Below are 14,550 nucleotides of genomic sequence, written 5' to 3'. Positions count from 1 at the left end.
AAGGAAGAGGAGCGGAGAAGGCTCCAGGAACGAGGAACGAAGGGATCTCAGGGGTGCGGACGGGCGAGTCGCCACCGCATGCCCAAATCCACCTGCGTGGAGGTGTCAGGCCAAAGGGGGAGACCGGTCCCCGAAACTAGTGGAGGCAGGAAACGACCCTCAGCTAGAAACAGGAGGCTGTGACATTTTATGTGGCGCAGCCCCTCGCTACACCCGCTAGGAAAGCACCACATAGGGTCAGGGAAACTGGCGCCAAGTTTACCAAGAGGAGGCCCGAGGCAGCCGGACAGAAGGGTTGGTAAGAAAGGCCAGACAAAGGACACACAAAGGGGGTCCTGTGAAGCACTCCAAAGTTATCTGGGAGTTGTCTGAGCCCCTCACCTGGTGAGCACAGTACGACGTGGGCAGCCGTTACCTGCAGACGTGGTCTGGATAATAAGAACTGTGAGTAAAGGCCATGGACTGCATCACTGACTCCATGTCATTACTGCTGCTGCCCTGCACCGTCGCCCCCATCCTCCGCATACAATGCCCTGAGGCTATACTCCTCCCGTGGGGAGTTATGCTACGCTTTGCTGCACCCACAACACCAGCCTCAGCGGTCTGCCCTGGAGCGGCGGTTCACTCTGACCGCAATCCACGGGTGGCGTAGTCGGACATTTAAACATCAAAACCACATAAATAGTTCCGCCACTGGTTTGACCGCCCTCAGCCACGGAACCGGGTTGCCGCCACGGAGACTACAACCACCAGCATCCACCAAAAAGGGTCCGGCTCCGGGTGTCCCAAGGCCCAGGGGGCGCGTCAGAACATTTTCATCACCTTTCACAATCACCAATGGGACAAGGCAGGGATGTTCTCTGTCCCCTCTCTTATACATCCTAGTGACGGAGCACCTGCTCTCATCAATTCGCCATAACCCCAATATTAGGTGGATTGAGGTGGGAGGCACCGAGTACAAGTGCTCTCTATTTGCTGATGATGTCCTAGTATATATCACTCAATCACATATATCCATCCATGCTGTTATGGCTGAAATAGATCACTTTGTTACATGGTCAAATTTTAAAATCAATGCAGCGAAGTCTGAGGCCCTCGATGTCTCCCTCCCCAAATCCATATAGGATTCCATCCAGTCCAACTTTCCCTTTGCCTGGCCCTCACAGGGTATCAAATACTTAGGAATTCCTATTCATAGAGACCTCTCCCATCTATGTTATCTTAATTTTGGGCCCTTTATTGAACAACTCCATACAGACCACGGTTGGCAAGTTAGAACTGTAAGATTCACTACGTGAACCACTGGTGTTTTGTGGAAAAGCACATGTACACTGTGTTCCAAATTATTATGCAAAAAGTGTTTAGGAGTGATAAGGGAAGAATTTGTTTGTTTGTCAGTTAAACTCATTGATGGTGATGTGTGTCAGGGCTCTTTATATCACTGTAAGCAATTGCAGACACCTGTGCTAATTAGTTTGGCAGGTGTGTCCAATGAAAGGCAAGACTACTTAAGAAGGCTGTCTCACATTATTAAGCAGCCTACATTTTCTGCCAAAATGGGAAAGAAAAAGGATGTGTCGGCTGCTGAGAAGCAACAAATTGTGGAGTGTTTAGGTCAAGGCATGACTACAATCAACATTGTGCGATGATCAGGATGAAGTGTCCTGGCAATCAAGAAGTATGTAGCTGATTCACAGTACACATGTGTGCGTGCTGATAAGGGCAAATTGAGGACTCTTTCCTACAGGCAATTACGTCAGGTTGAAAGAGCAGCGGCAAAAAAGCCTTGTCATAGCAGCAGACAAGTTTTTGAAGCTGCTTGTGCCTCCAACGTCCCCCGAACAACAAGATGCAGGGTCCTTCAGAGGTTTGCAGCTGTGCATACGCCATCCTGTCGACCTCCTCTATCCACTTCACACAAGCAGAAACGGCTCCAGTGGGCCAAACATTACATGAAGACTGATTTCAAAACTGTTTTGTTCACGGATGAGTGCCGTGCAACGCTCGATGGTCCAGATGGATGGAGTGGATGATGGCTGGTTGATGGACACCCTACGCAAACATGGCTACAGCGCCAACAAGGAGGAGGTGGAGTAATGTTTTGGGCTGGAATCATGGGGAGAGAGATTGTCGGCCCCTTTAGGATCCCTGAAGGCGCTAAAGATGAACTCCATAATGTATGTGGATTTTCTCAAACAGCACTTCCTGCCATGGTTCAAGAAGAAGAACCGTGTATTTCACAGCAAGATCATTTTTCTGCATGATAATGCACCATCTCATGCTGCACATAAAACATCTGCATCTCTGGCTGATATGGGCATAAAAGGGGACAAACTTATGGTGTGACCCCCATGCTCCCCTGACCTCTACCCCATTCAGAACCTTTGGAGCATCATTAAAAGGAGTGTCTATGATGGCGGGAGGCAGTTCACATCTAAGCAACAGCTCTGGGAGGGTATTCTGTCCTCATGCAAAACAATTGAAGCAGAAACCATCCAAAACCTGACAAATTCAATGGACGAGAGAGTTCAGAAGCTCCTTTCGAACAAGGGGTCCTATGTGAAAATGTAACATCACCTAGAATAAAGTTTTGAGTTGAAAACTGTTTGATTTCAGTTTCTAACAACCTGCTAATGCTTATAATTTCAAAAATGACCATTTTTTTGGTCTTTATTAAAATGAAAAGGTTGATCGAAAAGTTTGGGGGATCTAAGAGTGTGGCAACCCAGTAGTCATGATTACTTCGAATTCTGACAATATGAGGGTCATGCTGCAGGTAGTGCAGCAAGAAGGCACTTATGTGTCTTGCGCATCTCGGAGCCCCAAAATTATTTTCCGGGCTAGATGCAGCTAAAAATTATTATTAATTTTAAATCTGGTGAAGCTTTAGTATAGATGGCCTAATAGGATCAGTGCTGCACACTGCTACAAAGCCCAAATTATTTTCCAGTCAAGATACAGATAAACATGATTAGTAATTTTAAATCTGGTGGAGCTTATTATAGATGGCCTAATAGAATCAGTGCTGCACACTGCTACAAAGCCCAAATTATTTTCCAGCAAAGATACAGATAAACATGATTAGTAATTTGAAAGCTTAAAACGGTTGGTAGGGTGATTTTAACCAATCATCAAGCTTTTACTCTCCCCAGGATGACACAGGGGTAGAAAAGTCGTTTCGGATCCATGATTTGTTCATCTTTATGAACATGAGTCTGTCTACATTATCAGTGGAGAGCCGCGTGCGCTTATCTGTCAGCACACCACCAGCAGCGCTGAACACACGTTCAGACAGAACGCTGGCTGCGGGTCATGACAAGATCTCCAAGGCGTAAGTGGCTAGCTCCGGCCATTTATCCAGATTGGAAGCCCAAAAAGAGCAAGGGTCCAGTGACACAGTCGTGGCTTCAATGTTTACTTGGAGATACTCCTGTACCATCGTCTCTAGGCGTTGACTATGTGTCAGACTTCTTGTCTCCTGTGGCCTTGCAAAGGATGGGCTAAAAAAGTGGTGAAATGATTCCGCAAAATTGATGTTACCAGCAGATACTGTGGTTCTGTTACGGTTTGAGTGCTGAACACTTGACGGTCCCACGGTTGGCAAGTTGGAACTGTGAGATTCACTACGTGCACCACTGGTATTTTGTGGAAAAGCACATGTAAGATTCTGCAACAGTCTCTGCTGATACTCCTGCATGCGTGTATCCCTTTCTATGGCAGGAATAATTTCTGCAAATTTACTTTTGTACCGGGGATCTAACAGTGTGGCAACCCAGTAGTCAGGATTATTTCTAATTCTCACAATTCGAGGGTCATGTTGCAGGTAGTGCAGCAAGAAGGCACTCATGTGTGTTGCGCATCCAGGAGCACCAAGTCCCTGTTGTGTTGGTGGCGAGGTAACAATCATGCTTCCTTCCTCTGTCCTCTCCCCCCAACCTCGCACAACAGAAATGTGATCAAGGTCTCCTTCATCTGATGAGTCTTCCATCAGTTCGTCCTCCACTTCTTCCTGGGCTCCTGCACCTTCCTCACTAGTTTGGCTGCTACCATGTGCCCTGGTAAAACCATCTCCCCCACCCTCACATGCCTGCCGCCTTGGTGCTGCCGACCGTCTGGACCTTGCAGATGTTAGCCCTTCCGCATACAACTCCTCCTCCTCTACTTCCTCCACCTCCTCTTGTGCCACCACCTGACTCCGAATTCTGTTTAAAATGTGCTCCAGCATGTACATCACCGGAATAGTCATGCTGATAATGGCATCGTCAGCACTAAACATCTTCGTCGCCATTTCAAAACTGTGCAGAAGGGTGCATAGGTCCCTGATCTGAGACCACTCCTCCAGTGTGATTTGCCCCACCTCTGGATCTCGTTGGCCCAGGCTATACGTCAGAACGTATTGCACCAGGGCTTGTCGGTGCTGCCACAGTCGCTGCAACATGTGCAGAGTTGAATTCCACCGGGTAGGCACATCGCATTTTAGCCGGTGAAGTGGCAGGCCCAACGACTTCTGTAGAAATGTAAGTCGCTGAGCTGCAGGATGCGAACGGCGAAAGTGAGCACACAGCGACCGTGCCCTCTGCAGAAGGCCATCTAGTCTGGGATAGTGGGCTAAAAATTGCTGGACAACCAGGTTCAACACGTGAGCCATACAAGGCACGTGTGTGACATTGCCCCGGCGAAGGGCCGCACCCAGGTTTGCAGCATTGTCGCACACGGCCTTCCCTGGTTTCAGGTCCAGTGGAGACAACCATTCATGAAATTGGTTCTCCAGAGCTGACCACAACTCCTCAGCTGTGTGACTCACATTTCCCAGACATTTCAATGTAAAAACCGCCTGATGACGTTGAGCCCTACTGCCAGCATAGTAAGGAGGTGTGCAGGATCCCTTCTGCGCAGTTAGAAAGCTTGTGGCATGACCAGACAGGCTTTGGGTGCAGGTGGAAGACCGAGAGGAGGTTGAGGAGGCAGAAGCAGTGGAGGAACTTTGACATAAAGAGGATTGACGCACAACTCGTGGGGACGGCAAGACTTGGACAGCAGCCCCTTGTCCTGCTGTCACCATAGTTACCCAGTGCCCAGTCAGCGACATGTAATGCCCCTGTCCATGCCTACTCGTCCAAGTGTCTGTGGTGAAATTCACCCTGTCACACACAGAGTTTCTCAAAGAAGCGGTGATGTTGTGTGCGACATGCTGGTGGAGCGCAGGCACACCTTTCTTTGAGAAGTAGTGCCGACTGGGCATCTGGTACTGGGGCACTGCGACGGACATAAGGTCTCGAAAATCCTCTGTGTCCACCAGGCGGAAAGGCAGCATTTCTGTAGCCAAGAACTTGCAGATGGTGAAATTCAACCTCTTAGCTTTCTCATGGCTAGGAGGAAATGGTCTTTTACTTGTCCACATCTGAGGGACCGAGGGCTGGCTATTGTGCTTAGACGGGGTTGATAAGGGTGTCCCCGGCAAACTGCCGGTCTGTGAGGAAGATGCAGGCGGACATGTTAGGTTGCCTTGATCCAAAGGTGGTGCTATCGATGTCGGACAGCGCTCAACACCAGCTGGTGTTACCACCTCCAAAGAAAATGATGACCTGCCAATCACGCTGGCTGTTGCGGGTAAAGAGGTGGCAGGTCTGCGCCCCAAAACAGGTGTGACTGCTGTCCCCCCAGTCACAGAGGATGAAGAGGCCGCGGATGCACAAGATATGGCAGACGGTGGTTGGCCCGGCCGGCTAGGCCGCATTGTAGCACACTGAGCTTCCCACTGCAACTTATGCTTCATGTCCATGTGCCGGTTCATGCATGAAGTACTCAAACTATGTATTTTTTGGCCTCTACTTAGCTTTTGCTGACAAATGTTACAGATAACACGAGTTGGGTCATCTTTATCGATCTGAAAAAATGCCCAGGCTATGCAAGGCTTAGCACCCATGCGACCTGAAGAGCCACCACGACTTGTGGTGAGAGGCAGAGTTGTGTTTGAGGATGCAGTTGTTGACGTGCTTCCAGTACTACGTCTCTGTCCAGGAAGGCGCAACCTGACCTCGTCGTCACTAGCATCTTCCTCCACCTCCTCTGCTGACCTCGTCTCTTGGCTGACTGTGGGTTGACAGTAAGTGGGATCTCCAACCTCGGGTAGATGCAGAAAAAAATATATTCAGTTTGCAACCCGATGGAGGTCTGTATAGATGGATTAATAGAACAAGTCCCACACACAGCTAGAAGCCCAATATTTTTTCAGAGGTAGATGCAGAAAAAAATATATTCAGTTTGCAACCTGATGGAGGTCAGTATAGATGGACTAATACAACAAGTCCCACACACAGCTAGAAGCCCAATATTTTTTCAGAAGTAGATGCAGAAAAAAATATATTCAGTTTGCAACCTGATGGAGGTCTGTATAGATGGACTAATACAACAAGTCCCACACACAGCTAGAAGCCCAATATTTTTTCAGAGGTAGATGCAGAAAAAAATATATTCAGTTTGCAACCTGATGGAGGTCAGTATAGATGGACTAATAGAACAAGTCGCACACACAGCTAGAAGCCCAATATTTTTTCAGAGGTAGATGCAGAAAAAAATATATTCAGTTTGCAACCTGATGGAGGTCTGTATAGATGGATTAATAGAACAAGTCCCACACAAAGCTAGAAGCCCAATATTTTTTCAGAGGTAGATGCAGAAAAAAATATATTCAGTTTGCAACCTGATGGAGGTCAGTATAGATGGACTAATACAACAAGTCCCACACACAGCTAGAAGCCCAATATTTTTTCAGAGGTAGATGCAGAAAAAAATATATTCAGTTTGCAACCTGATGGAGGTCTGTATAGATGGACTAATACAACAAGTCCCACACACAGCTAGAAGCCCAATATTTTTTCAGAGGTAGATGCAGAAAAAAATATATTCAGTTTGCAACCTGATGGAGGTCAGTATAGATGGACTAAAACAACAAGTCCCACACACAGCTAGAAGCCCAATATTTTTTCAGAGGTAGATGCAGAAAAAAATATATTCAGTTTGCAACCTGATGGAGGTCTGTATAGATGGATTAATAGAACAAGTCCCACACACAGCTAGAAGCCCAATATTTTTTCAGAGATAGATGAAGAAAAAAATATATGCAGTTTGCAACCTGATGGAGGTCAGTATAGATGGACTAATACAACAAGTCCCACACACAGCTAGAAGCCCAATATTTTTTCAGAGCTAGATGCAGAAAAAAATTATATTCAATTTGCAACCTGATGGAGGTCAGTATAGATGGACTAATAGAATGATGCTATGCTCAAAAGATGTTACTTCACTAGGTGCAGTAAAAAAATTGGGATTCTATATACAGGTGGTATATCTTGCAACACAGATAGGCTACTCCACTGACTAACACACTCTGCAATAGGCCAAAAAGGATTAGCTTTGCTAGATTCAGCCAAATGCTGTGAAAAAAACTTGCACAGCACTGGCACAGACCTGCCTGGCAAAAACTGATAGGAACTGATGTAACCTAGTCCTGAAAAGGACTCCAATTACAATTAGTCTTTACTCCCACAATCTATCTATTTAAGAGCACAGACCTGCCTGATAAAAGTCGTAGGAAATGCTGTAACCTAGTCCTTAAAAGGACTGCAATCACAACTATTCCCTACTCCCAAGCTATCTGTAGATTTGTGCGAAAATTGGCTTGAAATTAACAAGGTATAGCGCACACAGCAACAGCGGTGCCGTCTAACACGCAGCTGCAGCAGTGAGAAAATGGTGGCGACGGGGAAAATGGCTTGGTCTTATAGGGCAAGGACATGTGACATACACTGCCAATGACACATGCCCTTGCTTGTGTGAAAAAAAGCACTTCGCTCCGTGTGTGCGCTGCTGATAGGCTGACAGATTGCACCTCCCCACTGTAAATGCGGGAAAGAGAAAAAAAAAATGGAGATCTTCATTGTTCCTGCAGAGATCCATCCTCTGCCCCTCCCCCCACCCCGCTGTACACTCAAACTGCGTATTAACATTAATTTTCATCATTACTGAGAAAAAATCCAGTTATGATTTTGGTGCACGAACAGTTATCGAACATAACCTCGAACAGCCGAATTTTTCTCAAATTGTTCGTGTTCGCCGAACGGCTCGAACACCGCCCAAAACAGCTCGAATTTGAGATTGGCGAACAGTTCGAGTAGAACAACGCTCATCTCTAGTTACAAGTAAAATTAATGGTGCCACTCAAAATAATTCACCCAACAAAAAAAACAAGCCCCTATATCATGATGTTGGAGGAAAAATATAAAACGTATGACTCTTGGAAGAAGGAGAGGAAAAGAGCGAAAGGGCAAAAAAAACTAAAATTGGCCATAGAGGGAAGAGGTTAATGTTCTATAGCCTTATAGAGTGCTCAAAAAAATAAAGGGAACACTTAAACAACAGAATATAACTCCAAGTAAATCAAACTTCTGTGAAATCAAACTGTCCACTTAGGAAGCAACACTGATTGACAATCAATTTCACATGCTGTTGTGCAAATGGAAGAGACAATAGATGGAAATTATTGCCAATTATCAAGACGCACTCAATAAAGGAGTGATTCTGCAGGTGGGGACCACAGACCACATCTCAGTACCAATGCTTTCTGGCTGATGTTTTGGTCACTTTTGAATGTTGGTTGTGCTTTCACACTCGTGGTAGCATGAGACGGACTCTACAACCCACAGAAGTTGCTCAGGTAGTGCAGCTCATCCAGGATGGCACATCAATGCGAGCTGTGGCAAGAAGGTTTGCTGTGTCTGTCAGCGTAGTGTCCAGAGGCTGAAGGCACTATGAGGAGACAGGCCAGTACACCAGGAGACATGGAGGGGGCTGTAGGAGGGCAACAACCCAGCAGCAGGACCGCTACCTCCGCCTTTGTGCAAGGAGGAACAGGAGGAGCACTGCCAGAGCCCTGCAAAATGACCTTCAGCGGACCACAAATGTGCATGTGTCTGCACAAACGGTTAGAAACCGACTCCATGAGGGTGGTATGAGAGCCCGAAGTCCACAGATGGGGGTTGTGCTCACAGCCCAACACCGTTCAGGACGCTTGGCATTTGCCACAGAACACCAGGATTAGCAATGTCGCCACTGGCGCCCTGTGCTCTTCACAGATGAAAGCAGGTTCACACTGAGCACATGTGACAGGCGTGACAGAGTCTGGAGACGCCATGGAGAGCGATCTGCTGCCTGCAACATCCTTCAGCATGACCGATTTGGCAGTGGGTCAGTAATGGTGTGGGGTGGCATTTCTTTGGACGGCCGCACTGCCATTAGGTACCGAGATGAGATCCTCAGACCCCTTGTGAGACCATATGCTGGTGCGGTTGGCCCTGGGTTCCTCCTAATGCAAGACAATGCCAGACCTCATGTGGCTGGAGTGTGTCAGCAGTTCCTGCAAGATGAAGGTATTAAAGCTATGGACAGGCCCGCCTGTTCCCCAGACCTGAATCCGATTGAGCACATCTGGGACATCATGTCTCGCTCCATCCACCAACAACACAGACTGTACAGGAGTTGGCAGATGCTTTAGTCCAGGTCTGGGAGGAGATCGCACAGGAGAACATCCGCAACCTCATCAGGAGCATGCCCAGGCGTTGTAGGGAGGTCACACAGGCACGTGGAGGCCACACACAATACTGATCCTCATTTTGACTTGTTTTAAGGACATTACATCAAAAGTTGGATCAGCCTGTAGTGTGTTTTTCCACTTTAATTTTGGGGGTGACTCCAAATCCAGGCCTTCATTGGTTAATACATTTGATTTTCATTGATGATTTTTGTGTGGTTTTGTTGTCAGCACATTCAACTTTGTACAGAACAAAGTATTCAATGAGAATATTTCATTCATTCAGATCTAGGATGTGTTATTTGAGTGTTCACTTTATTTTTTTGAGCAGTGTATATTAAAGTCAGAGGTGAATGTAACATACATCCTCCTTCTTTGTAATACACAAATAAAAACTTAATCCTTCATTTTTCAATTTAGTAATTAAGTAGATTTCAAGAATTCCTTTTAAAGGTTTTTTTTTTTGTTCTTTCTTTAACCTTAATAAAATAGACACATTTTGGGGAAGAATGGAGCCACTGCAAATAAGTTGTACCAAGTCATTGCTTCCATCTTCATCAAAATCTTCTTCTATCCCATCTGTCATCTCTTCGCCATCTGCGTCATGTGCACCTTCAACATGCTCTTCAATGGAATTCTCAGCAGTCTCCGACTTACATTCTTCCGGAGCCAAATCTGCAGGGTCATCTAAATGCTTTTTTTGTCCTAGAAAATGAAAATAAAAATCATTCATTACTTTTAGATTTATGCCAATTAATAGGTTTCTGCATATGGGTGTTAGGTAATTATATCGCTTATTTGGAAGAAAATGAAGCCAAATTATTGCAATTAAAATGACTGAATTATACCGCGTATTTCTAAAGGTCAAATTGCTAAATTTCACACATGGGTAATATTACGGCGCAACCTGTTTGTCCATTTCTGTATAATTAGTGTGCCAAATATAGCTGTAAAATCCTCTTAATTTTCATTGTTTCCAAGAAGCTATTTAATAACTTGTGTAACATGTACAAGATAACGACCACAATCTATGAAACTCTTCTTGCTTCAGCTGTTTCCCCATCTTGGCATAAGAATAACATGTGGCTGCCAGAGTGTAAAATCTGCTTGTCTGACATTAACTAGACAAAACAAGCTGATGTTAAATGGGAGGCATAAAAATGTTGTTCCCTTATATACTATAATTTGTCCCTATTTAGATATCACTTTTAGTTCCCTGGAATTGTTTTGTTTTTTAGTACTCGCTTCTTCAGTGATCAGCATCATTGTCTCCACATTAGAGAATGGAAGCAGTCATACAAAATATTGTGGCATTAGTTGCGCCAAGTTCATCAAAGCGGTGCATACAATTCATAACTTTTTTTTTCGTCTGTTGAACTGTATTGCAACTTTTGGTGCTAAATGTTGTACTTTGGCTCCAAGAGTTGTAAAAATTGATCCAATGTGCTCCTTGAAATACACCAGGGGGAACAAATTTGGACACTTTTTAAAAAGTCACAATTGATGAATCAGGTGAAAACATTTGGTATTGCTAAACTCTGCCCACAAAGTGGAAACCCCTCCCAAAATATATGTTATATATATACATATATATATATATATATATATATGTGTATATATATATATACATATATATATATATAAATATAAAATATGCAAAATTAGAATAATAAATTGAGTGTAAAACAAAAAAATAAAGTGCAAAATGCAGAAAATGAAAAACTAGACAAACAACAGGTGTAAGGAGATATTGTCCACGTTCCCTCTTGAAGGAACAAGTGTTATTATAATGTGTAATGTGAATAATGATAAGAGTTGATGATGTTTATATGTGTAGTGATATGTGTCGTTGGTGACAAGGCTGCATTCTGCCCAGCAACAGGTAGTTGACAGGGACGGTTAGAGTTAATGCTTGGGCCTTCCCGCGGGGTGAGAGGTGATAAGCTGAAGGGACAAGAGATAATTTCCTGCCAGAATGTCAAAAAGGACCTAGAGTGTGTAGTAAGAGAACCTAAGGTCCAGTGTAAGCAGTGCCACAGTTTGTGGGTGTCCCCTAGTTGCGAAAGGAGACCAAGCAAAAGGGATAATTTGATGAGGAGCAGAAGCGAGGAAAGTGACTGACAGAGTGGATTACCGGAGACGGGTCCTGGGAGAGGATGCCCAGCAATATGGCCCACCCAGAGTTTACAACTCGTAAAGAAAATGGGCCAGGACAGGACAGAGTAACCAGGACAAAAAGAGCGCCCCGGGCGCAAGTTCCAGAGCATCGATTGTTTTTTTTTCGGGCAGTGTTAAAAAATGTGAACATATCCTTTATCTTAGAACTGCTCTATTCCAATTTATTTAAATGTATTGTCCAAAGATATAATCTATTCACAGGATGGGTAATAATTTGCTTGTTGTTGTGACTACTAGTGCTGATTGGACACTAATCTTGAGAATTGGGCTCTAAAATGCCACATCTGATTGAAGCGATCGCTGCACATGCACATCATTGTTCTATTAATTTTCTCTGGGGCATCTTGAGATACCTAAGTACAGTGCTCGGCTATCATGGGAAGCCTGGTGGCTCAGTGGTTAATGCTGTTGCTTTGAGTCCTGGGTTCAAATCCCAACAAGGACGACATCTGCAAGGAGTTTGTATGTTCTCCCTGTGTTTGTGTGGGTTATCTCCGGGTTCTCCGGTTTCCTCCCACATTCCAAAGACATACTGATAGGAAATGTAGATTGTGAGCCCCAATGGGGACAGTGATGATGATAATGTCTGTAAAGTGCTGTGGAATTAATGCCACCGTATAAGTGAGTAAAATAAAATATAAATATCCAGCAAGCTTAATGAATGGAGTAGAGTTGCGCTTAAGCAACCATCAGGATTCAGAGATCTGGTCTTGGGATTAGTGGAAGTCCTAGCAGCCAACGGGCAGCAAGTTATTACCTATCCTGTGGAGAGATGATAACTCGCTGGGTTGGGACAACCTATTTCATCGTTCTGCTGAACTGTGCATTGCAGCCTTTTTTGGTTACTTACATAAGACTTTCAACTAATTAACAGGCAAACACTATTAAGAAATGATTATTGTAGAAATAAATATGTATCGTAAGCTTGAGGAGAACCTTTTTGTGAATTCCTTGTGTTTTTTTATGTCAGAAATGAGCAATTCTAAATTTGTGTGTCTGGCATAAATAATTCACTGATGCCAGCGGCACCTCTGAACAGAGGAAGAAGAGGCTTTTCAAACTTTGTCTTTGAATAGTAAGGCTTTAGAGACAAGCTTAGCAATGCATGCTGAGTGTATCAGGCAAAAGACCAATTCAGCAAGAGGAATTTTAACATAAAAAACTTTGGAAATTGCTAGACGGAAGAGACTTTTATTCAAACTTGCAGATTGGTCAAAGTTCTAAAAGATCATATCATAGACTAGGTTTCAATGGTCAAGTAACAGCGTGATCTAATAATCATGGAGGTGGGGGGAAATATTTCTCATTAAAATTTAAATTTTCAAACTGTTTATCAGATATTTAAGGAGTTTATTGGGAATTTAATATTCATGACCTAGCCTTAGAATAGAGCATTAATATCATGACTTAGGGGTCCTGGAACCCACACCAATCAGTTTACAGAAACACTAAACTTTAGGCAGGCTAATTTTTAATACCCAAAAGTTTACTTTCTTGCTATAAATGTCTTTGAAAATATAAATACACAAAGTACAATTCCATTAGAGTCTGTTCAATGGGACTAGCAAGTAGAAAATGCAGTGCCGATATTTAATAAAGGACATATCAAAGTGTTTATGCCAGAAATATGTTTATGCTAGAAATTTTTACACAATCAAAGTTGCGTTAAAATTTAATGATACTTGCCGTTTTAACGGATGGCTCCGCCATATTGGGCAGAGCTGGGGTGTTACAAAGTTGTGGCGCAGTAACGTCCACCTGCTTGTCTAATTCATGACAAGCTGTGGCATACCTTATGCCACAAATTATTCGAACACATTTTCATTGGGTCATAGCTAACTGTGAGATACCAAAGGGGTCAGTATTGGGCCCTCTTATACTGTATGTAATAGATTTATTAATGACCTTGTAATTGCCACACAGAGTAACATTTTAATATTTACAGATGTTACTAAACTCTGGAGCAGAGCACTCATATAAAAGATGAGAACAACCCTTTAACGCTATGCCTCTACTGCTATTTGAAAGGGATCAGGGCCTTTTCAGCTCAGTGTTAGACAAACAGAGCTTAGTCAGCTATGAAAATATTTCAAATTCTAAGATTTGACCTACAAATGTTAAATTGAAATAAATTATATGTTGATGACTTTAAGCCATTTAAAGTCCTAGACTTTGGCAGACGATACCACCAACCTCTTTACCATCCTATGTGACTAGGCATATGAGTCGGTCGACAAGGGTAGGGGTACTCGGATATCGGGATGGATGGGTTACTTCTGTGGGGATCACGGTTGGTCGGTTCCCGGTTCCGTGCCCTGGACCGTCAGTAAAGGGATGGGGGTGAGGATGATGGGAGTATTGTGTCCTGACGCCTCCTGTGGTAACTGGTAAAGTCAGTTACCAGCGCTGTGTATGGTTGCTGAGGTGATCAGCATATGGCTTGTACGAACGCTATAGGCAGTAATGTCAAAGTAGGCACACACAAACATTAAGACTTTGTTTCAGTACCTTTCTTTTACTGATGTCCGGTAACAGGTACAGTTCAGGAGGGTAACCAGGTTTTCGGTGCAGGTAGAGATATTCACTCTGGAGATTTGTGAGGCCTCCTCTAATAATGTGTGCATTGTTTGGGATCAGTCCTGCCTTAAGCTGAACCTGCCACCTTTTACTTTCTTTGGGGTCCTTCTCCACAACTGACAATGAAGACCTTTCCTTGGGGCTACCAATTCTCTTTCTGGGCCCCTTGTCCTATACTTGGTCAAGTTTGGCAACTCTTTCCCCTT

General features: G+C 44.2%; 1 protein-coding gene across 5 annotated transcripts in view; it reads right to left on the bottom strand.

Moving 5' to 3' along the window:
• Window positions 1–14,550, bottom strand: part of RALYL (RALY RNA binding protein like) — an 897,462-nt gene that overhangs the window by 20,569 nt on the left and 862,343 nt on the right. For all 5 annotated transcript variants that reach the window (XM_073679515.1, XM_073679514.1, XM_073679512.1 and 2 more), the window contains one exon: window positions 10,125–10,294. In XM_073679515.1, the coding sequence (XP_073535616.1) occupies window positions 10,125–10,294 (170 nt within the window). The remainder of the gene's footprint in view (window positions 1–10,124; window positions 10,295–14,550) is intronic.

The sequence above is a fragment of the Phyllobates terribilis genome, unplaced genomic scaffold, assembly GCF_046119375.1.
Source record: "Phyllobates terribilis strain yellow unplaced genomic scaffold, ASM4611937v1 Scaffold_4__5_contigs__length_816908805, whole genome shotgun sequence".
In the NCBI taxonomy this organism is placed as follows: Eukaryota; Metazoa; Chordata; class Amphibia; order Anura; family Dendrobatidae; genus Phyllobates; species Phyllobates terribilis.
Note: the sequence above shows the minus strand (reverse complement) of the source record. Positions and strands in the feature narration are given on the sequence as shown.